This window comes from Macrobrachium nipponense, chromosome 15 (genome assembly GCF_015104395.2).
Source record: "Macrobrachium nipponense isolate FS-2020 chromosome 15, ASM1510439v2, whole genome shotgun sequence".
NCBI lineage: Eukaryota > Metazoa > Arthropoda > Malacostraca > Decapoda > Palaemonidae > Macrobrachium > Macrobrachium nipponense.
In genome coordinates this window covers 24,788,771-24,814,202 of record NC_087208.1, presented here as the reverse complement: position 1 = coordinate 24,814,202, position 25,432 = coordinate 24,788,771, and the positions used below count along the sequence as shown (strand labels likewise).

General features: G+C 40.9%; 1 protein-coding gene across 3 annotated transcripts in view; it reads left to right on the top strand.

Annotated features, from left to right (window-relative positions):
- The first annotated feature begins 222 nt into the window (after positions 1–222).
- LOC135227039 (tyrosine-protein kinase hopscotch-like) overlaps positions 223–25,432 on the top strand; it is a 185,140-nt gene continuing 159,930 nt past the window's right edge. Inside the window, exons 1-5 of one of the 3 annotated variants that reach the window (XM_064266829.1) lie at positions 223–357; positions 1,947–2,118; positions 11,119–11,429; positions 14,410–14,518; positions 19,866–20,020. In XM_064266829.1, coding sequence (XP_064122899.1) covers positions 11,136–11,429; positions 14,410–14,518; positions 19,866–20,020 — 558 coding nt within the window. In that variant the 5' untranslated portion in view covers positions 223–357; positions 1,947–2,118; positions 11,119–11,135. Of the gene's footprint in view, positions 358–1,946; positions 2,238–11,118; positions 11,430–14,409; positions 14,519–19,865; positions 20,021–25,432 lie in introns of all 3 variants that reach the window. The other 2 variants (XM_064266830.1, XM_064266828.1) reach the window with 2 other exon arrangements.

The following is a 25,432-nucleotide window of genomic DNA, read 5'->3' as shown; positions in this document are numbered from 1 at the left end:
ATCTATGTAATTGTTAATGTTAAAATAGAGGTGCTATTAATATTACGGTCGAACACTAATCTCCGCAATTATAAGACGTTAATTATTTGGTTCGTTTTTCATTTAGGCTAAGAGATGTGGTGTTATACTTAATATATGCACTTAAATCATTTGAGTTCAGTCTGCTTATCATTAATACATTTTCTTTTTACTAAACTGTGTTAAGGGTCTGCAAATATACTTACTAAACAAGTCTGGCCGACACCGAAGTCAAAGCCAATGCCATCGATTGAAACCTTTGTTTTGCTTTCTGAATTCGATTATGGGCGAAAACTTCGACTTTTAGCCCAGTTTCCCTATCTCCAAACAGGTTAATAGGTAAATAAAACACTATATATTTGCAAACTTTGTAAATAACTAGGTTATTAGCCCTGGTTACAGTATTTAGGTTAATTACAACTTATGGCTGTCAAGTTCTTTCATCTGTGGGTAGTATGTATGGTCCGAAGCTTGAGGTGCCCCTACCCTCATCACATATTTTACCTACCTTCCAAATAATGTTCTTATTGACTGTTGTCCTCTGATTTAAGCAAATTATAGGTTACAGGTGGTGTCAGCTTGCTAGATTAAACAACTGAGCTAAGTTGTCATAGTCGAGACATTCAATTTAACTCCTTGTCAGGCTATTTGGGAGTTGGACACCTGCTACCCTACCTGACCTAGTACTACTAGGTATGTTGACAGATGAGAACTCCCATACCTAGTATGACAGGTTGCCGCGGCCGGCTAATTCCCAATACAAGAATAGTTTCGTGTGTCGGTATTCCGTGTCTTTGTATCTTAGTGGACATAGCCTTGGATAGGCATGTTAGCCCTAAGCCTTAGGCTTTAGCTTTAGCTACTAGGTAGGTGCTACCTACCTAGGTACCTAGTAGCAATGAAACTTATAGGGTATGGTACATTGTGGATAGGGCACCGTGAAAACAAAAACTGAAATAGGGCCTATGGTCTTGATTGTAGGTATATGGACACCTAGGATTTATCAAATGATTTAAAATTATATAGGTAGTTATAGCTATACCTACAGCCTATATATATATATATATATATATATATATTATATATATAGATCATATGATGTATGTATAGTATGTATTCACTTACACAGTTTCACTAATGAGCAGTTAGCTTTAGAATAAAATTTTAACAGAAACAATGATCAACATGAAACTAGGATTGGGTGTGCCATGCTAACAAACTAAATATAATAAAAACAAAGTGGCAGGCAATGCTATACAGCATTTCCATTTCACCACTGTTCCATTTTACTTTCCACCTTCTCCTGACAGTTGTTTCATAGTGCAACTGTAAGTCTTTCCTAGTGTTAACACCTTTCAACCCTTTTTACTCTCAATTCCACTTTCAGTGTTGAATGACATCATGGATCCCAGTTCATGGCCTTTGGCCTGAATTTTATATTTCATTCCATAACATTTCACCACTGTTAGTAGTATTAGGCTGTCATGTATGAGGGAGAGAGGGAGGCCACCATACCTGTACACACAAACATCCCCCTTCCGTCTCTCAGCTATCATTTTTAATTTTTTTTTATTTCATGGTATTTTGACAATATTCAAAGTATAAAATTATGAAAAATGATGATGATAATGCTAGATGATCACTCTAAGTTAGGCTAAAGTGCATCTTGTTTTATGCACTGTACATTATGGTACATTCATAATAAGAAATTGTTCATAAATGAAAAATAAGGAAAACAAATTGTCATACTACACTATGGCTTTTCCATTTCACCGGTAAGTATTGGGCTATCTTGTGAGCTGAAGCTGAAGCTGAAGTTTTAGGTATGATGTATTTGTTGTCACAATGGAGGAGACCCAGTGTTAATAAAAAGTTCTGCGTTATTTGAGCTAGTTTTATTTATTTATTTTATTTTTATTTTTATGCAGGGGTAGGTCTGGAAGCAAAGAGTTCTGCTGGTTGGTCTCCTATACAGTGCAAGAGGTTTGACTAGCTGCAGAGGAAGGCCTTTGGAGTTCATTCCCATAGTACTGAGCACAGACTGAACTTTCCTGATTCTGTGTTATGCCTTGTCCATGTCTTCTGCTGTAGCTGAGGAAAGTAAGACTTGTGGATGGAAGAGGGTGAAGAAACTCAAGTGTATGGTATCTTTTTCCTCTGCCTCCTCAACATTGAAGTTCTTCCTCCTCATCGTCTGGCATCATGTTCCTCTGATAAGAGTGAGAAGAGGTTTCAGAGACTCTTTTGCAAGGAGTCCTGTCAGCCTTGGGTTTCCCTTCTTGATTTCCAAAGAATTAATTGTCCCTACACGTTATACGAACCCTCGGTCCTATACATTAGGAATTACTAACAGCGAAGGCTGGAAATCGGCTGTTGAACTTTCAGACAAGGTGGTTTGGCAGTTAACTACTGTCTGGTAGTGGGGAGTCCCGTCCCAATTGGACGTAAACATTCCAGTTTGCTTTTGGCCGCCGTCGAGTGAGGACATGTCTCCACCTCTCTGCCCGACTACTATTGAATATACTTCCACCTTTTCCCAGTGGGATCTATCTTGTTAATGATTGAAATTTGTGCTATATTTGTGTGTTTATGATTTTGATAATTATGCAAACCCACGAATCTAATAAGCAACGGAAGTCCTTCTCCCAGCATGTATGCTCAGGAGTGGGAGGGCAGAAGATGCAGTAATTTCTGCTCCTTTATGGATGTAGATCTTTACGCCCTTTGTGCTAAATGCAAGGGCTTGAGTTTAACAGAGATATGACTTGTGATGAGTGTGTTCCCAGGTCGTCCGAGCAGTGGGGGAGATTTGAGAGGAGGAAGTGGTTTCGAAGGAAGGCTGCGAGGGCTTCATCTGAGGGTAACATGTCCCCAATAACACCTGTGGTGGCTGACCCTTCATCAACCTTCCTTCCTTCCTCACAAGCTTCCTCATTTTGCTGTTTTCCCTGTAGGGGAATCTCTCCCTCTGTCTCTTCGTCTGATTCATCAGACGAAGAAGACGTGGGGGTGGCGGGTGGCTTACGATGGGAACATCTTGTATCCAGGGGTCTCTTCTCACTCCGAGGAGGACCCTTCCTTCTCGGGTCGAGGAGGGTAGCCTAACCCAATTCTTGTTTCCTCAGGTATGGCAACCTTGAAGTCTGGGGACTTGCAGCAGGCTTGGCTGACAACAGGCTTACCTGACACTCCCTTATTGCAAAGCCTAGTGTCCCACTTTTCTAGTACCCCAATGACTCATGTGGCAGTGGCAGTAACAACAACTACTGTGACCATGCATAGGTTTGCGTCTGTGCCTTCAGTGGTGTTTGCACATCACCCTACGAATGTGACTCCCTCATTGGTGATGGGCAGTCACCCCCATATGCCTCTGACCCAGCCTACAGTGTCACCTACACCAGGATTCACAGTGTTGTCACCCCCTGCCACGTTTGTTCCTGCTGTGTCTCAGGGCCCCTCCACTCGGGTTTCACTCCGGTGGCTGGGATTCCTGGGACTTCCTCTCCTAATAGGAGCAGCTCCTGTGCCACTGCCTGCTCCTGCTGTTCCAGCTGCTCCTTGGATGGGGGACCTTACCGCCATCCTGAGGAAACTGGCAAAGAAGAAGCCAAAGAAGATAAAAGCTTGTAAGGTGTCGTCATCTTCCTAGTCGACTTCAGCTTCGTCATCGTCATCCGTCGCCTCCTCCCCTTCTGCTTCTAAGGCTAACCCACCGAAGAAGAAGAAGGTAGTCTCTCCTCCCCCTAAGAAGTCTTGCCACAAGACTTTTAAGGGTCTTTCTCCTTGCACTGAGGAGACAGTTTGGTCTTCTACTGGCTCTCTTGTTCTTTTGGGAAGAGGAACCATTACGCTGTCCCCAGGGTCTAATGTAATGGGAGCCTAACAGGAGCCTCAGGAGTGCCAACTTTGGTTTATGCACCTGCTGTTAGTCCTGGAGGTTTTGCCTCTAATAATGCTGCATCATGCGCTTGTTCACAAGCTTCCCCAAATGCTCATAAATAAGCAGATGTGCATGCATCCAGAGTTGTAGACATCGAGTCTTCTCACCATCACAACTCATGTACAGAATGGAAGAAAGTGGCAAGTGATTCAGGCCTCACTCCTTCGCTGCGATGCTTCTCATAGTGATCACTCTGGTCCCAGGGCTGATGTGATGGTCTCGCCGGGTTGTTCACATGGCAAAACTAGTACATAGGAGGTCCCTCGTTCAGTCTTCTCGCGAGGTTTCGCCCTCGAAGAAGACTGGGACTCATCGAAAAAGACGGAGCGAGTTCTCACTAGCTGGGTACATGCTCAACTCCACCCAGCTAATGCTCACGTTCACATGATTGCCCTGGCTTGGTGGCAGCAAGCGATACACCTGTTTGGCGAGAATTTCGTAACCCTCCTCAGAAGAGCATTTCGCCTGGGCGAAAACACTCGCCTAGACAAGCGTTGCAGCTATCACCATTGGTTGGTGATTGCTCACAACTAGCTCCCTCTGCTAGTTCTGCTAGCAGAGTGAGCAAGACTATTTTATCTTCCTTACCTGTCCCTTCATCTTCCTGGGGTTATACCAGGATGAGCAAGGCAATCAGAGGGAACACTGGGGAGGTGTCTCAGCGTTCAACTGCGAGGGTCTATGTTCCTAGTTTGGTCTTAGGACTGAACAGGTCATACACCCAAGCAGTTCTGGAAGGTCCAAGGGGGTCTGGCAAGCTTCTCCCTCCTGCAGGGGGAGTGTCTTGGGAGGAATGCACCCTGGAAGGATCTGAGGTCCTTTGCCTCAGGATAAAGACACCCCTGAGATACAGAGGACTTTTGCAGAGGTTATTGCACTGATTCATCGGGACAGTGACCTCAGGGAAGGGACCATGGCTTTGTCATCTGAACGTCCTCTCGTCTCAAATCCTTCTGGAGCCCAAAATAGGAGCCTAATGTTTTGACTCAGTTACCATGGTCCTCGCTTGCTGAAGGTGTGCCTGACCAAGTGAAAAATCTGATCTCCAGACAAGGTAATTCACTAAAAGCAAACCATTCAGACAAGCTTTTTCCCCCTCCTCTGCCTCATCAGAAACTATACTGCACACCTTCGGAGGGATCATTGCTGATGAAACAGGTTGAGCCAGACTTAGTACACTTAGGTCCTGGCCTTACACTGCAGCACCTTACTACGAAAGGTATCTCACTTTCACAGCAAGAGGCAGCGAGTCGGAAGGCTACTGCTATGGCAGCTTTTCAGACTGTCTCCTGGTTGGATCTGTGGTCATTCACAGTATCCTAGGTCAGCTGCTTCCTCAGGTGTTATCATCCCGGGGAGGGATTCAGCCTTCTGGAGACTGTCAGTCTGGAAGTAGGTCAATTTCCTACCTGGTCCACCAGACTGCCAACCTGTGGCCGAACCTGGTGTTGAAGAGGAGGGACACAGTCCTGAATCGGATCACCAGGTCCTTTGGTTCTGAGTTGGCTTTGGTCCTTAGGAACAGACCTTTGCTGGCTTCTACCTATCTCTTTCCTAGAGTCAGTAGATGCTGCGGTGGAGAAGCGTTGGGCTGAAGACAGGGCTAGACTTGAGAGTCAAGCTAGCTCTTCCTCGGTCCCTAAGAAGTCCTGGATTTTGAAGGGAGCCTGATAAAGTATCCAGCTGTCTTCTTTCACTTTGAAGGGTGTGCATTCGAGCCCCTTTCAGCCCTCTTTCCCTTCAGGGAAGAGAAGTAAGAGGAAGAAGAAGGGTGAAACACTAGGGACATCATTCCCCTCTAGCTGCTGCCGTTGGTGGACGAGTGCCTATCAAGCCATTGGGGAACATGGCGGCTATACGGAGCTGAGACCTGCATAGTAGACGTCCTTCGGGAGGAATATCCACTTCCATTCAAGTCAAGGCCTCATCTCATCAACCATCCGGTCCGTCATCAGACTTACATTCCTGGTTCGACTAAGGATCTGGCACTAAGGCAAGAAGTGCAAGGCATGCTGAGCAAGGGAGCTGTGGAAGTCATATGAGATCAATCTCCAGGGTTCTACAGTTGAGTCTTCCTTGTAGAGAAGGCCTGGAGGGGCTGAAGACCGGTGATAGATCTCTCTCCATTGAACTGATTAATTCGCCAGACTCGTTCATGATGGAAACGGCATGCTCTGTGCGTGCCTGTATCAGGAAGAACAACTTCATGCTTTCAGTGGACTTGAAGGATGTGTATTTTCAAATACCAATTCATCAGTCCTTGCAAAAGTACCTTCGCTTTATCCCAGAGGAGAGTGTTCCAATTCAGGGTACTTTGTCTTGGGCTCTTGACCGCTCCTCAGGTGTTCATGAGTGTTCGCCCTCTTTTCAATTTGGACCCATCGTTAGGGATACGTCTCTTGAGGTATCTCAACATTTGGCTAGTCCTGGCGAGCTCCTGCTTGCAGTTGCTACGCGATAGGGATCATCTTCTCGGTTTTTGTCAAAATCTAGGATTTTGATCAATTTTGAGAAGTCAGATCTCATTCGCAAACAGAGGATAATGTATCTGGGCATGCTGATTGATATAGTAGCAGCATGAGTCTTCCCAGTGGACTTGCGTATCAGCAAGTTCAGGAAGGCAGCACAGCTGTTCTTGTCTCTTCATTAGCAGCCAGTTTGGCAATGGCAAGTTGTGATTGGTCACCTGTCATCCTTAGAGAAGCTGGTCCCTCACAGGAGGCTTCACCTTCGGTCTCCTCACTGGAGCCTGAAGGAATTCTGGTCACAGGTTCGAGACCCTCAATCCTTTTCCATCCCCTTCCCAGAGGAGGCGAGAGAGGATTTAGCTTGGTGGCTTGATGATAGGAACCTCTTAATAGGAGTAGATATATATGCTCCCCCTCCAGACATGCTTCTCAGATGCATCGACCAGGGGTTGTGCACACCTGGAGGACTTGCTGACTGGAGTGTGGAACCATCACAACAAGCACCTTCACATAAACATCTTGGAACTCAAGATGGCCTTCCTAGCCCTCCAAGAATTCCAGGATTGAGTGATGGGACACTGGGGTGTTGATGAGCGACAACACCATAATAGTGGCATATGTCTACAAGCAGGGGATCCTGTATTCTCCTGCTTCACCAGTTGGCCGTGCTGGTGCACGAGTGGGTGGCAGCTCACTCGGTAGAACAGTCAGCCATATACTACTTTCTGGGCAAGAGGAATTTAGTGCTAGACAAGCTCAGCTGCTAGAATCAGGTGATAGGAACTGAGTGGTCTCTTCACACACATGGCGGAAAGATTGTTCAACCTATGGGGACATCCAGTCGAAGACTTGTTCACCACCCGGCACAACAGGAAGCTACGGGTCTTCTGTTCCATTGTGCCGTAACTATGGGCTGCTGCAGAGGATGAGTTCCAACATGCATGGGACAACCTCGACGTGTATGCTTTTGCCCCATTTTGCGTGATTCATAAGGTGATTGGTATCCAGACTTGCTAGCTCTTCTCTCAGAGGCACTGAGAGTAATCCCTTCCTTGCACAGCCTTTTATGTCAGCCTCACATAGAGCAGTACCACTTAGCAATGCAGTCCCTGGCTCTTCATGGCTGGAGGTTACCCACCATCTCATGAGAGCCAGACACTTTTCGTGCTGCGCAGCAACAGAGATGTGTGGATAGCTACCTCAGACAGCCCTATGCAGCAGTACACCAGGGAAAGTGAGCCATATTCTATGGTTGGTGTCGTAGACGGGGTATCACTCTGGTCGGAGCTACTCTTCAACAGGTCATGGACTTCTTCGTCTTCCTTTCCTGAGAGAAGCTTCTCTCCATTTGAGCAGTGAAGGGCTATAGAACTGCTCTCAGCTTAGTCCTTCAGCTGAAAGTAGATATCTTCTCCTATCTGGAGATTTCATTCTTGATGAGAAACTTCGAAAGGTCTTGCCAACCCAAGGCTCTCGGGCCCCCTGCAAGGGACGTGAATCTTGTTCTGAAGAGCCTCACTCAAGGGGATGGGGATCTGTTATGCTCGATTTCACCCTGGACTTCGTAGCAAAGACTCAAAACCCAATGGTCTCTGACACTAGGTTTGAGTCATTCACGATCCCCTACCTAGAGGACTTCGTAGATAATAATGCTGACATAATGCTACTGTTTTCCTGTTAGTGTTCGAGCGCTGTCTGAAGAGGACTTGGCACCTCCGGCCTGACTGTCAACGATTCTTCATTAGTACTGGCTCGTCCTGTGGCGGAATCACAAGCTAAAAAAAACAATCTGGCAAAATCCTCCGCCACATAAATTTAACCAATCCAGCTGCCCAACTCCCCCTCAGTCACACTTTCTTCTTTACACCACAAAATACATGCAGGACAATTGACCTATACCTACACAAAACACATGTACTTACCAACCACTCCAGATATTCCGGGCTATGCTGTGCTGTCCGTTGGTCGATAACCCCACATCTCAACAACAACCAACACCCAAGGAACACAACCACAACTCAACAACACAGCAAACAACCAAGGAACACAACCACAACTCAACTCAACAACAACCCAAGACCACTGCACAAACAACCACCAACACAAAACACAAAAAAGGCAACACACACATCCACTAACAACACCAAACTTAACAACCCTCAACCATAACAACTCGCATATAATCCAACAGGAACTCACATACAACTCAACAAAAACCTCATAACACAACAAATCTAACAATACAGCAAACAACCACTCCAAAGCAAAAAACATCAACTCAACAACAACCAAACGACAAATCAATAACACACACAACTTAACTGACTTCCAATCCTTCAACAGACTGCAGTCGACACTACTTATCATCACCAGCTCTCACCAAAGACTGACCAAAAACTCACTCAAAACACACAACTCTGATCTCCAACAGCACCAGCAGACAACTCAGAACTCACCAACAGCCAGTCCAATCGTTAACTATCCATACAGCAATTACACTCTCTCTCTCTCTCTCTCTCTCTCTCTCTCTCTCTCTCTCTCTCTCTCTCTCTCTCTCTCTCTCTCTCTCTCACAGACGTTGTCAAATGGAACTCCATAACTCCACCATAGTCCAAGAAAGAAGTGTCCAAGAACACTATTTCTTTCTGGTTTTGTGAGACGATTAGAAGGGCGTACTCTGCTGCTGGCATAGATGACACAGTATGTACTCACTGGCTGAGAGCTCACAAAGTCAGGGGCATTAGCCCAACCCTCGCATTCTGAAAGAAGCTGTCAGTCCTTAAGGTTCTGAAGGCAGGGTGTGGTCTTGACCGACCACCTTCACCTCCTTCTACCTGGAAATTGCCCATAAGTCCTTGGACGCTTTTTCCTTGGGACTTGTGGTGGCTGTTCAACAAGTTGTGTAACTTTCTCAGGAAAAGGTTGCATCTCACCTTAGATGTGCAGTTGCAGTTGTGTGAGAATGCATGTTGAGTGATTGGTCCCTCTTCTTCTCTGTCCCTTCATCCTTCTTCTCTTCCTTCAGGCAGAGAATGGATTTGGCCCTTACATGCTGGAACTAGCTCGGATGCAAGTGTCACAATAGAGCAACCCTTCTATTTATCTTAAAGATTATATAAACAACCACCCCTTCCTCTTGCAAGGGAAGGAGGGGGGGTCCCTGGCAATAAGACAAACCTACTGCTCATATTTGCCTTATTGTCAGGTTCATCCCAGCTAGTATTTCTTATGAGGTTACAATTACCTCCCTCATATGAAAAAACCCAGAACTCTGATGACTGGTCTTGCAGTTCCCTTACTCCAATCAATTCATCAGAGGCACGATTTTCTTCGTTGCTCTTACAACCAGGAAGAAAATCAAGGTGTGTGTAAGCTCCAGTCAGCTTTAAGACTTATTTCAGATTCCTCCCTCCAGTTATAAGTCGTCGTAATGTAAAGGACTGATGGTTTGTGTATTGTGTAGGAACAAATATACATTTTTAAAAGTAAATTGTATTTTTCCTTATTACACAAACCTGAGGTCCTTTACACATTAGTCCCACCTCACGCCACCCCTCAATCTGATTGTTGAGCCAAAAGCAAAGTGGAGTGTGCAACTGTGCATGTTCAGGTGGGTGGGACTCCCACCACCCAAATGGTACTTAAACTACCTAACTACGTACTTTGCTCAAAAGTCTAGTGGCCGTGTTTCAGCATCGCTGAAAGTAATTCCTAATGTAAAGGACCTCAGGTTTGTATATTTAGGAAAAATACAATGTACATACTTTTAAAAATTGTCATGTTAAAGAGGGTGTCCCATAGTAAAGCTGTCATTCTGAGGTTACAAATTGTGACTGGAAGCATAGCATTTCCAGATGGAGGTTTAACTTGCCAGTCATTATGATTTTTGGGTAGTCTAGAAGTAGCATAGCATTCCTTTTTTGCTTCTTGGATGTATTTGCACATCCTTGGGTGTATCAGGTGTGTCTAGGGGGACCTGCTAGACAGCAGATACTAGTCTAATGTAAACAGGTGTGTTAACTGGTTACCAGCTGTTGCTTGGAAAGTTATCCTTTTGTTAAGACCTCAGGTTTGTTAGCTATGAAAAATACAAATTGAATAAAAATTTGTCATTTTGTTACAAAAATTTGTTTTCTTTGTTTATCAAAAGTTTTTTTTTCTATATTCCATAGTTAACCTTTTAGTCATACTGGAGTCAGTTTAACACCCTCCCTAGACTGCTTTAGACAAGAGGATGCTTAATTGCCAAATGTTTTTTATGGATGATGTTAAAGGGACCAATGTAGGTTAAGTTTGATTAGGGAATGTTACATTAGAATATATGAAGTACCCATTTATGCAAGGTTAAGGCCATGGTTTAAGGGTGAAGCACCCATTCTCTGGCCCAGTAGGATAGTTAAGAGGATCTTGGGCAGTAAAGTCCTGCTTCCCCCAACCAGGTAATGATCCAGCAGCCTAGGTTAGGTAAAGATAGACTATCCTTGTAATACTTGAGCAGCCTCAGTTGTAAGGTACTTTATGGTGAACTTATGAGGAAGAATGTTTAGTTGGTTAATGTTTGGAAGATGTCATAATGCCCTATGTATGAATTGTCTAATTGATTTTACCATATCTGATAGCATGTTTTTTTTAATACTGAACTGATATTAGCATCATTGATATTCATTTGTAATTATTTTTGGAATTTTCCAGGTTTTATATAATCCAGGATGCTTACTGTCATCTTCTATGGTGGACATCCACCTCTGACTTTTCCCTTGGATTCAGATCAGTGCCTTGAAGATATTATTATTGCATCTTCACAAGTTCTGGAGATAAATCCATTGTGCCGTCATTTATTTGGCCTGCGTGATACAGGAAAGCGACTGTGGGCACCTCTGTGTAAAAAAATTGTTTCTTTTCCAAAGAACACAACTCTGCAGTTTAGGCTCCGTTTCAAAGCCCATTCCCTGAAAAGATTAAAGTGCTTAGATGAAAAAGCATTTGAATATTATTTTTATCAAGTAAGTGTCCTTAGTACTTTTCAGTCAAGATTGAATATTAATTTCAGTGAACTAAACTCAGCATGAATCAAGTTTTTTATGCAGTTGTAGATATTTTAGAAAAGTCAAGTTTGTTAACATTCTTTACCACAAAATTAATTGACTTAATACCTTATTTGATATTTTGGTTCTTTTGAATAAGTTCAGAGATCTTTGACATATTCAAAGAACTTTCAGAATTTTTATTAATTCCAGAGTGTTTAGATATCATCTGTTATAAAGTATTTCAGCAACCTTACAACTGCTCTTAACTAGGATGACTAAAGTTTGAAGTTTAAGGAAGATGTAATTATATGTATATGTACTATGTTATCATTATAAAATTTTAACAGCATATATTTGTTGAACAGTGTCTCACTATGAATCTGCCATATTCATTTTGGTCACACCTACATAGTTTTAAGGGTTTTCAAGAATTTGCTGCAGTATCTGATGTATATTTGAAATCTTATTCAGTATGAGAACTTTCTATCATAAAAGAATTTTAATTTGTTTGACCAAATCCTGTTAGTTTACACATGCCTATCCTTTGTGATCAGCATTCTAGTAGACATGCTCCAGAAGATAAACACCACCCACTTCCACCTGGCTGGTTATATATTTGGGTCCTGTAGCACCCTTGTTGGTGGTTGAAGAAAGTTTTTACAATGTGATTCTCCTTGATTCTTTCCAAACCACATGCATTACACTCATTTTCAACCTTTTTCCATAGTTTCTTTAGCTGGAAGCATTTTAAGTGCCTAGTTGCCTAAGCTCATAGCTAACATACAGTGAGTACAGCTGTACCCTTTGGACAGCCTCTGTTCATCTTTATCCTGTTACTTTTTGAGTTTAATACTATTTATCACTTCTTTTATTATTACATATTAAGTGGTTTAACTAGATCACTGAGCTAATTTATGTAGATCTCACAAGGCTGATCTTAGGGTTTTTCTTTGGGGGTTGATCTCTTATATGATGTACAACATGCATGCGAAGGAGTGCTTATTTTTGTTCATTATTGAGTCTGAGATGAAAATGAAGAAACTGTGTGAACTGAGGTTCGATAATTTCGACCACTTCACCGAAACTTTGTATGTGGTGATTGCAGTGAGAAGCTGTGAGCTCCGATACTGGAGGCAGATGTTCGGAGGAGCCAGATCATCTCTTCCTTCTATTTGAAGAATGTCACAGGCCCTTGGAAGCTTTCTCCTTAGCACTTTTATAGCTACCCAAGCTCCATTTTTGGATAGGAAAGCATCTTACTAAGGCTCATAGAGGCCCATGGCTGTATTCATGCTGGTCTGACCCAGTACAGGTAAGGTACATAAAAAGAATAACCTATACAGTGAATATGGCCACAGAATGTGACCTTCTCTACCAACCATTTAAGAATGGGTGGGAATGGGTTGCTGTACCTCATAATTGTTACCTTGGAACTTTAGTAATATTTAATAACCACCAAGCTGTATCCTGCCAAATATTATTACCTAAAGTTAGTTTCCTATAAATCCTTGTACCAAACTGATGCAGAACTGTATAGTAAGCCTCTTGCATCAATAAATACAAGACTGGATAGGAAGTTACCAGAGTCGAACATTGTTAGTGGTGATGACTGTCGTCTCAGTCTCTTGCATTTTACATAGAGACTTTTGAGGAGTAATAGTGGTTCCATTTATCTAAGATCCTTGAAACAACCTCCAGTTAATGAATAAGACTCATCTGAATGTGAAAGTTTTAATGCTTCATTGTAACAAACTCCAGTTTACAAAATTAAATAGTATCAGTTTTCATAGATATGTAAACTTGAGTCTTCATGTACATTAATCCCAGCTCTAATCGAGTTGGACATTCGTGAGTGGCTTAACCCTTAGGAGCCGTGATAAAAAGCAATATGCAACACCCCAGGCTGGTGACATGTTGAGGTCAGCCAATTTAAGAAAAGTATACATCAGTGGAAAGAGGAAGATTATACAAATGCTTATGGTGTAAGGAAAAAATATTCTTAAAAATTTTCCCTACCTTCCACGAGAAGTTGAAAATGACTATTTACAACCCCTTGTGGGGCCTCTTTTACAACACGGTTGTAAATTTTACCAAGTTATACATACTTTATCTAAAAAATTATTTTATTTTATTTTGTAGAATTATAATTACAGCTCGCACAATATCAAAATAAATAAGAAATAGTATCAGTAACAAATTCTGAGTACATATATTTGTTGTAAGATATTCAAGTAAATTTACCGAGAACTACGATGCAGTATAACATTTTTGGATTATACATGTCTTTTGTAATATTTCTTTGCTCTTTTATTTGCTAAATTACAATTATAATTGACACTATCATGAAAGATAAGAAATAATAACTATTAGCAACCCCTTGGTATATTTATGAGCAAATTTATAAAAAGACGTCATGTGAGACAGAGAGGCAGTACATGCTCCCTTGAAGTCAAGATCCCAACTAACTCTCTCTTGAGCTGCCCAGTTGATTTTAGCCTGCCTAGAAGTTACCATTAGTGAATATATGAGGTATATAAGTCATGGCACCTCTTTCCTGCCTGATTCCCTCAAATTGGTTGTGCGTAATATTGTTACTCACCATGAGTGACTCCGTCCACCACCCAAAACCTGTTGTTGCTACTCGTATGAGCATGTCCATCCATTAATGGTTAACTAGATTTAGAATAATTTTTGTGTTGCTGCATATGTTCCAACTTAAAACTAGCCAAAGGTTTGTGTATCCTGTATAATTATTGTGAGAACATTAGGAAAGGAAAGATTGAAGTTTGATGTAACCTTGTGATTACTACTGTTAATTTTTAGGCTGCAGTTTAACAATTTAGGATTGCATATTATGGCAGCCAGAAACTACTACAGTACTGTAATATCTGTAATGGAAAGATTAATTGAATTTTAAGGATGACAGAGTTGCTGTACAGTATTTGTTTCTTTACAGGTCCGTTCAGATTTTGTAGCTGGGGAGATAAATGAATTAATTACTAACCAGGAAGACGGTCTTGGATTAGTTGTGGTTGATGTCTTGTTACATTTGATCAATAACCCAGGTATGGTTCCCTTTGTCTTTTATTAGTAAGGTTCATCTTTTTAAGAATATTTGCTTGTATATACTAGAGCTTTTTATGGTGTTAGGTCATACAAAAATATTTATATGCAAAGTATGATTGACTTGCATCACAGTTCATTAAATGAAACTAATTGATAGTCAGAGTTCAGGTGTGGGGTCTCCGTATATAACTACAGTCATCTGTTACAAATTAATTGTTGATGTACATCTTTCCCTGCTATGAACATTAAAGATTAGCATATCACTTTTATGCAAATGTAAATTGAAACCTATTATTGTAAAAGGAAACATATGAAGAAATTGAAGGCAGGGTAACATGTGAAATGTAAAAAGACATACGATGCAAATAAATTTGTTTAATATGTACATATAAAGTGAAACTGTAATGGTGATATGGTAGAAACTAAAAAATAAATCATAATTTTTAGGTATTATTAGATAATTCCAAACCTGTAGAATTGGATGTGATGCAGTTGTGCTCTACAATTTTTTCCTTCTTAGGCAATGGTATATGCTGAAAAACACTCGACAAAACATACTGATTAAATAAATAAATAAAAAATAAAAAACATATACCATGAAACTAAATATACAGTATAATTGGTACTCAAATATCCCAAAATTTAGTGATGGGGTGAAAAAAATTTAACAGACACAGTGATTTTGCTTCTTGTATCAAATAATTAGCTAATAACATATCAGAATATTGACTACAAAAAGACTAATGATGTAGAAATACACTGATTTACTTTCTTGTAATAGCAAATTTAAGGAAGTCTTTTTTATTAGACATCTTCAAGAAGAGGCTAGCTCTCCGATTGGTATGAGTTCTTTTGAAGTTGCCCTGCTTTGTTTACATTCATAATCAAATGCAAATTTGTGAATGAGGAGGTAAAGGGGTAACTATTAAAACAAAAAGCTAAAAAGATTTAGCTTATTCTGGAAAGATTTGGTGCCTACCTTTGAAACAATTTATAGTAAGTGAATTTGTCTCCCATTACATTTCTTTATCAAAGGATAGGAAAAAGACCACATAAGGTAATCATAATTAAGTTTAGCATATGCTACCTTTAATAATGATTTTCAGCCATCCTAGAATAATTAGGATATCATAATGCATTGAATTTGCTATTAGCTTATAATCTTCCTTACCTTCTGATAAGGGAGGTGGATGCCAAGGGCTTTGGAGAGATATGTGCCTCTCTAGGCCTCTCGAGAGAGCTGAGTGTCTTTTATTATTGTTATTCAGAAGATGAATAATAATAATGAACTTAATAATCACTTAGGCTCTAGGAGCTATAACTGGTATCTGCTCTGACTGTGGTGTCCACCATCTGTACGACTGCTCTTACTCCCATGGTAACCCCTCTTGCAGTGTTGGGATTAACTTCCCAGGTATTGACATATACATAATCCGTGAGTGAGTGATGTTCTCCTCTACATGCTGTTGCCAAAGACACTCGGTGAATTCAAGAAGAGAAGGAATTCATCATGGTTGTCTTCATTTTTCATCTTCATGGCCAAATGCTGTCACCTCCTTCCCCTTCTTCTTCCAAGTTGGCAAGCAGAAGAGGAAGGTTGCCTGTGCTCCTGTTGCTTTGTGCACAGGTGCAACTGCTACTGGGGATCTTCAGAAACCCAGTATAATGCTAATGTACCAATCCTGGTACCTCGCCTACCCGGACCACTGTTGCCAGCCCTAGTACCGGTCCACTGGTACATACCAGGCCTGGTGTCTCGCTAGCGGTACCATGGTGCCTCTGCTCCCGTTGCGAAGCACATGAATGCACCTGCCACCCGGGGTTCCTCAGACCCCAGTTATACCAGCCTTGGTAGGTTTCCTACCCAGGTCTTCAGTGTTGCTGCTCCCGTTACAAAGCGCACAGGTGCAATTCCTATCCAAGGTTCTTCGGACCCCTGTGGTACCAGCACCAGCTCTGGTAGGCTTCCTAGTCAGGCCTTAGTGCTGCTGCTCCCATTACACAGTCACCTTTCAATTAACGTGAGGGTTACGTTCCTGGAGAGCTTGCATTAATTAAAAACGCATTATTTAAACATAATTTTCCCATATGAAATAACAGGAATAAGGGGTGTCACATTCCTAGATTTGGGGAGCTCTCTGCTTTTTTGCTAAGTACAACTGAACTGGATAACAGCAACATCCGTTTGGTGTATTCCAACCATCGTACAATAGATTTTTTTGTTTGTTTGTATGGTCTTTTATGTTGCATGGAACATGTGGTTATTCAGCAACGGGACCAATGGCTTTACGTGACTACAAACAATTATACTGTAATTGTGTTATAAACAACGTTATGTAGAATAGGACTGATACATGTTATGTAATAACTTTATTTGCTGTAGATCAAAGATCAGCAAGGAAATATGCTATTAAATTTAAACCAAGTTATAGCTGAAGCTGAGAAAACTGTTCAAGCTGCTAATGACTGGTTATCATGCATTGGCAACGAGGATAAAACTCCAGTAAATTATGCCATCAAACACAACTGCAGATAAAATTGAGAGAAAATAAATTTAATCAAAACTACTGGGCTTGAAACAAGAAATTTTACTGTGGTTTTCATGTAAGTAAAAGGTAAATAACATAAAGCTCGTATTACGATGAAATAAAGTGAAAATAGCAAACGGAATCACCTTTTTTTTTTTATGCAATAAACATGTTCCCAACGCAATCTGTTAACGAAAAAAATAATTTAGTTCACAACGAGACTTATTCAAGCCATACTTTGACTTGAAGATTCGTTGTATAATGAAAAATGACCTTGTCTCATATGAGTAAAGTATCTAGATTTTTGTGTATGCTAACTAGAAGCAAGAAAATTTGCACAGAACTGAGTTAAATAGGGAGAAATAAACTCTTATTCGCCATCAGCTGATTTCCAAACCAAAACATTGACCTCTATGTTATTGCATATTTTACAGCCCAATAATATGAGAATACATAGAATATTCTTGGATACAGTGAAGTAATGTAGTATAACTTTTTAAAAGATTCATGGAAAAGTTACATATTAGTTGTTATGTGTGTAATTATACGTAATCATCAGCAGCCTGACATCGCTCAATTATGCCGATGTCGGAAGAAAAGCTGGGTTCCTCGTTTTTGTGACGATTTTTTTTTTTTTTTTTTTTTTTTTTTTTTTTTTTTTTTTTTTTGCTTTATTAATAAATAAAATCTTTTGCTTTATTAATGAATAATATCTTTTGCTTTATTAATAAATAAACAAGGTTTTCCTCTTTATTGATAAATACATACTGTGCTATGTCTTTGTTCATGTCGTCGTCCATCGTCTGCAGCGCTGATGCATGGGCGATTTGAAAACTATGCTCAGGCGCCAATTCAAGTGAAATCAAAATATTTGCTTTTTTTAAACATTTAAAAATATTTTCTAGCTTGCGTTAAACTGAAAATGCGTTGATAAACATGCGTTAATTGAGAGGTGACTGTACCGCTAAGCTGGGTTCTTTGGACCCCTGTGGTACCACCACCAGCCCTGGTAGGCTTCCTACCTGGGACTTCAGTACTAGTGCTCTTGTTGCCTAGCTCGTGAGTGCAACTGCTACCCGAGGTTTTTCGGATCTCCAATGTGCCAGTACCAGCCCCAGTAAGCTTCTTACTCTGGCTTCTTATACTGCTGCTCCCATTGCTAAGCACATGGGTGCAACCACTACTGGGTGTTCTTCAGACCCTAGTGTACTGTTACCTGCTGTGGTAGGCCACCTTCCCAGGCTAGCAGTACTATCCATGGTTTCTTGCTTGCAGTACAGTGTTACTGCTGCTCCTATTGCGGACCACACAGGTGCAACCACTATCTGGGGCTCTTCAGACCCCTGGTGTACCAGTATAGGCAGTCCCCAATTAATGGCGGGGGTTCAGTTATCAGCCAAACACCGGTAACCGAAAATCGCTTTTAACCAAATAAATGGCATTTATGATGCTGTAGTGCCCTATGATCCACTTAGTAGTGTTGTTAATGAGTTAACGGCTGTGAAGCAATTTATCAACACCGAGAAAATGCCTACAAACTCTAAAAATCTGGTTAACATCATTGTTATCCAAGTGCAGTAAAACCAAAATGCCATTATCCAATGCCGCTGTTAGCTGGGGACTCCCTGTACTAATTCCAGTGGCCTGCCTACCTAGGCCACTGGTGCAGATCCTGTGCTGGTACTGGGCCCGGTAGCCCGGCTACCATTGTCAAACAAAGGGTCCTTAGTCTATGGACCCATTCCCGGCTACCAACGCATGCCAGTAAGGAAAGGTGAGCAGTAGATACCATGCAGGTGCTCCCCCCCAATCTCCACTCTTCAACAGACCAATCCAGGGGTAGGGATCACCATGATGCTCGCTGCTCAAGCATATGTTCACTCCTAGTAAGGAAATGAACATGAGCACTTTCAGTGTACCAGATATGAAATAAATCTAGTACTGTATAGATTGACAGATTTCCCTTCCTTGGTGACCAACATAATGAAATTGTGACGATTGAATAATTGTGAAAATTAAGTTAAATTGCATGATCAATGATTTGTAATATTTGTTTATACCATATAAGTCTGAAAACCAAAGCAATAATATTTTGCACCAATGAAAGTACTGTATGTGTGGGCAATAAAGGATTAAACAAAATTTTGAGACGAGTATTACTTCATCCGATTTGCCCCTTTCCAATGACTTACAATAATTAACCCCTTCCAAATACCTCTTCATAAAAACTGGTCCAGATAACAGTGACTCACTTGGCCTCTAAAGAGCAATTTAAGCCTGGATACATGGATTGCCAGGTGCAACTTCACGATTTCACTCTTTTGTGAGGAACATTTGAAAGTTTTGAGAATGCACATAAGGCAAACATAGTGCATTGAGTTTGTATTGCTAAAAGTAGTTTTATTTTTAGTAAAACATATTTTCCATTTTAATATCAGTATTTTAGGAGGCATACAAGCCAAAAATTTTACTTAACGTCACTTCGTTATTGTAAATTATCTTTATCATATTATTATTATTAATAGGGGTTAGTTTTTCCAGACCTCTGAGTCTCAAGTAGACTCTTCTCGGGCTGGTAATATCTTTATCGTAGGTCACACAATTATTCTTTAGGATTCCTGGTTTGATTGAATCATTGTTTTTTGCAGATTTTTTTTATGAAAATTATTTAATAAATTCTTGTAGCATGTATAATTTTAAAATGTGTGTATTTTGTAGAAGTAGGCACGTTGCAGTATACACAGTTTTTTTGTTAATTTTACCTTAACCTCTGCTTATATGAAAAGGAATTACAATGTACCATGGTATTGTTTTCCAGGTAAGAAAGTAAGCGATGTAGAACTGAAAAATTTCATGCCAAAGGAACTAAATCGTATGGCAAACAGACATAATGTGAAGAAAGAAACCGAGAAACACATAGACACTACACAGCGCAAAGATCCTGCCTACATACGGGAATGTTATCTTAGCAGTGTATGTAACCTTTAAAACTTTGACCTCATATGTTTTGGATTTTGAATTGTTTATTTTTATGCTTTTCAACAAGAATTATGAACCTTTGTAACTTTCTAAATTGTAATTAGCAATCATTTTATTTTTTTATAGAATAAGCTTATTCGATAAAAAATAAAATTAATATACTTTTATTATAACTCAAAATTCATATCTTTAGAACCAAGAGAAAACCAAGATAACCTCATTAGCATCAGTAGGATTATTTTGGTTCTTTTTCACCTTTGTTGATGGATCATGACAGGAGACTGCCAGTTGGAAGAAAGCTTTTAAAACAATCCCATTGGGATGTCCCAATTCAGTGCCTTTATACCTTAATTGCAGGCCTTTTTTTTACCTACATTTGACAGAAGAAGTTGTTGGTGCCTGCAGCTAAGGACCACAGGGCAGCTATTGCACAAATTCCCCAGCATAGCAATAATGATGCAACTATATCATAAGACAGTTCATTCACAGAGGAAGACGCTATCATAGTTAATATTCCCTTACTGTTGATGGAATCTTTCGTGAACCAAGACCTATTTTGTATGGAGTAGTGTTTTTGGTCCACTGTTATATTTATTGTATACAAGTGATATGGTTGTTGGCGTGGAAAACATGGTTGGTTGGTATGCCAATGATGTTACACTTGTCGGATTAGTAAAGTCTCCACTTATGAGAAATGAAGCTACTCCCAGCTTCAATCGGCACATGAACTGAATTAGTGAAAGGTGTAGTTGTTGAGGTATGAGCCTGAACTCCAGTAAAATGAAAACTATTGATTAGAAGATCTCCTCCAGATTTTCCACCCCATCTTCCCTTTCAGATGGATAGGACTCTGTTGATCGATCTGAAGCTTTAACTATTCTAGGAGTCTAACTTTAGACTTGCATCTTACTTTTGAGAAACATCTAATGAAAGTTTAAGCAAATGCTGCACGGTTAAGTATTGTTCATAAGGTCTCATATATTTATAACAGTGATAAAATCAATGAAACCTGTTTTAGGTCATTTGTACTTGCTTTACTAGAATACTGTTCTCCGGTATGGATGTCTGTTGCCAGAGATTTATTTGTTCATATACGAAACAAACCTTCGGTCTTAACATTAGGATTTGTATGTTAAGACCTGAGGTGTGTAAGTTATGAAAAATACAAATTAGTTGAAAATTTGTCATTTGTTCATATATGAAACAAACCTTTAGACTTAACATTAGGATAAATACTCAGCGCCAGCTGGAAACCGGTAAAGTTTGAAATAATTGTGTACGCAAGGGACTATTGGCATCTGTGCTTGGTCATGAGACATGTGGAGCCACCCACATACCCCTCATTAACTCGTGACCCCGTTAGTTATTTTCTTACCGCCTTTAAGTGAGGACGTGCTCTGCTCCGTCCTTTTAAAGCCGGTTTAGTTTGCCCCCTGTTGTTTTCAATTTGTTGTTTGGAATTCCTGGGTATGTGAACATGAAGCCTTCTCATGCTGCGAGACTTCCTGGATATCACAAGAAGCAGATAAACGCTCTGTTATTTTCTTCGACGGTTTCGACGTCGAAGTACTCATCTTGTAGTTAAGTCGTAGGCGAAGAAACTCTTAAGGTACGGTTAATTCGTTACCTGTGCTTTGGAATATTGCATATTCATATGGGTTGCCTGTAATCCAAAGCTTTGATGTATCTGGATGTGCTTTTGGAAGTAATTGTGACTAATTGTGCTCCTTTCCCTGCGGGGAGAGGTGTGCATCGCCATCTTGTTTTTGTTCCAGATACGTGGGTAGAGCGGATGCAGGTGTGCGGTCAGCGTTAGCCTTATCAGGAGAACCAACCCAAGAAGGACAGTTGGTTTGATGTATAACATAGTGTTGCCACCCAGGATCCCACGTGATGGATGTCCCTTTTATCCTGAAATGCACTGAATGGCGGTCGGATGCGTCGCCATCTGTAAAGAAGCAGATAGTGCAACAAGGCAGCCTTTAATGTCAGGTTGCTATGCCTATGAGAATAACATCAACAGCCTTGCACTTCTGGTAGGGTGCTGGCTTCGCATTCAAGATACTCAGTGATGTCATAAACATGGCGACCGCCATGACATCACTTCACAGCTGCGGCCTACAAGAAGACATGCTTCCATTTTCATTTCGAGGTACAAGAGTACTATTTTAGATTTAGATTTAGATTTATCTTCCCGCCACTGGCCAATGGCATAAGGCTGATACAGTTTCTCTCCATCTGTCTCTATCCCGAGCCATTTCCCTCGCTTCCTCTAAGTTTTGGATTTCATCCTCAAGATCCCTGACAATTATGTCTATCCACCTCGTTCTTGGTCTACCCAGCGGTCTTCTTCCTATTTGTACTGCTCTCAGTGCTCTCCTGGGGTCTCTATTCTCTTCCATCCTCTCAACATGTCCAAACCATTTCAGCCTTCCCCACTCTTTCAACCTGGTACTGACTGGCCTTTGCCTCAATCTCACCCTGATGGTCTTCATTTCTAACATAATCATCCCATTTTAATGCCAAGTATTCTTCTCAGCAGCTTCATCTCAAAAGCATCCAACCTTTTCTCCTCTGTTCTGGTCAGTGCCCAGGTGGACGAGCCATACATCAGGACTGGTAGTACTACTGCATTGAATATTCTCATCTAGTTCTCAAGCTGATTTCATGCCTCGACCAAACGTTTTTTCTCAGAACCTCAAAAGCTCTTGCTGCTCCTAGTTTTCTTCTTTGTATATCTTCAATTTGCCTCCCGTCTGCTGTTACCACACTTCCCAAGTAAACAAACTTCTCAACTTGCTTGAGTTCCTGTCCTCTGATTGTCATATCCTCCATGTGCACCCAATCATCATCCTTACTCACAACCATGATCTCGCTCTTCTTTGTGCTGATGTTCAAGCCAAAATTCTGTGTCTCTGTCTCCATCCTCATTACCATACCTACCAGCACCAGCCACGTATCAGCAACCAACGCAACATCATCAGCAAAGTCCAAATCCATAAAAACTTCTCCACCAATACTAGCCCCTCTGTTTCATTCTCCATCACTCTTCTCATTATATGGTCATATATCCATTAACAAGGTGGGTGACATAACACATCCCTGTCTTAGCCCAGTTCCAACTGGGAACCATTCACTTTGCTGTCCATCCAGCTGTACACAGCTGCACACTCCTTGGTACCAGTTCTTTAGTATCCTTATCACTTTCAGTGGTATACCATAGTGTTCTGCCACTCTCCACATTCCATCTCTCCATACTGAATCATACGCTTTCTCCAAGTCTATAAAAGCACAGAATATTGGCTTTGCATACTCCCATCTCTTCTCAATTATCTGTCTTAAGGTGAAAATTTGATCCACTGTTGACCTTCCACTTCTAAAACCACACTGCTGTTCTCTAAGTTTCTCTTCTACTATAGGTCTTATTCTGTTAAGTATTACTCTCATGAATATCTTCCCTGGGACTGACAGTAAACTTATGCCCCGATAGTTACCACACTCCCTTTTGCTTCCCTTATTTTTATATATTGGTATCATAATTGCCTTTTTCCAATCACTTGGTACCACCTCTGTTCTCCAAACTATGCTAAAAACAACTCTTAATGCCTCTATCATCCTTCGTCCTCCTGCTTTTAGCATCTCTGCAGTTATCCCGCACACGCCAGCAGTTTTTCCATTTTTTACAGATTTTAAGGCCTCTTTCACCTCTTCTGCACTAATGTCCTTCTTCTTGTACCTCCAGGGCCTCGTTTAAATCTGCAATGCACTCATCCCTACCGGTAGTATCAACATTTAGGAGTCTTTCAAAATACCTTGCAAACAGATTCCTTTTCTCCATTTCGTCTGACCAAGTTCCATCTTCATCCAACATGCCATCACTCCCTCCAAACTCTTTTCTGGCTTGCGTTCCTCAAGAATCTCACAGCTGCAAACATAGCCCTGCTCTCGCCAATTTCCATAGCTTCTTCAACTTCGTTAGCTCTTTCTTTCCAAAACATGTTTTGGTCATGCTCATCCTATCACTTAGTTCTCTCAGCTTTCTATTTCTTCGTCTTTTTAGTTGTTGTTTCTCTCTAGGTCTTGTTCATCGTCCATTTGGACTCTCAACCTTTGTTGCTATTTCACTTAAAACTTTTGCTTTCATCACTAAACCAAGGTTTGCTGTTACTTCTCTTATAACCTAACACCTCTGTTGCTACGTTCTTAGTATCTGAACTTAATATTGCCCAGGATTCCTCTGAATCCATATCCATATTTTCCATACCAATTAATGCCGCAAATTTGCCTCCTACCTTCACCTCATACTGTGTTTAACTCTTTCATTTCTCAACTTATCCACATCAAACTTTATAGTTCTCCTTTTTTCTTGATTGGCCTGTAACTTTATTCTAATCTTGGATATTACGAGTTGTGGTCAGAAGGAACACGGCAGCCCCTAAAAGTTCTGGTGTCTAATATAGACTTCTTCCATTTCTGATTTACAATAACATAATCTATCAAATTTTGTACCAGTCCATTTGGCGACACCCATGTAGTTTTGTGCTCTAATTTATGGTTGAAATAGGTGTTTGTATAGATAACCCAGATGCACCACATAGCTCTAGGAGTCTTCTCCCATTATCATTTCTAGCTCCAATTCCAAATTTTCCAATTGTTCCCTGAAAGCCATCATACTCTCTTCCTACTTTAGCGTTAAAAAATCCCCCATCAGTAATAACATATCATGTCTTCTAACCCTCTGTATAACTCCAGTTAGCTTTTTCATAAAATTCATCCTTCTCTTCTTCCTCTACTCTTCAGTAGGGCATACACCTGTATACCAGTGATGTTTGTATATTTACCTCGCAACTGCAAGTGACTATTCTCTCATCAATACATTCATAATGCTCCAACATTTTTTCAGCTTTCTTACTCAAAGCAATTGCTACACCTCTCTCATGTTCTCCTAATGGGTCTTTACCAGAAGAGATGAACAAACACATCCTCTATTCTTACTTTCCCACACCCAAGCCACCTAGTTTCACTCAATCCAGCAATTCCAAGTTGTATCTCTTGATTTCCTGTGCCACTAAACTTGATCTTCCTGTCATATACATTGTTCTCGCATTTAGACATCCAACTCGACAACTTTCTTTTGTGTTGAAGGGTGCCGCCAGACTCCCCCTTCTGGTGAGGCACCTCTGTGACCATCTTCCACCAACCTCCTCCAACCAATGTCTTGGGGGTTTGGGAGGGAGGAAAGCATCATATGAGACAGTTCGAAGTAAGGGACCAAGGTCCATGGCCACCCTGGCTCGGGCCTCATTAGTATCCTCAGGACCATGGTGAAGCTCATCTCCCAATGTTCGCAACCCCAACTGTATCAGTTTCTGTCGTAGGGTATCTTTTTATGAGCAGGTTACTATA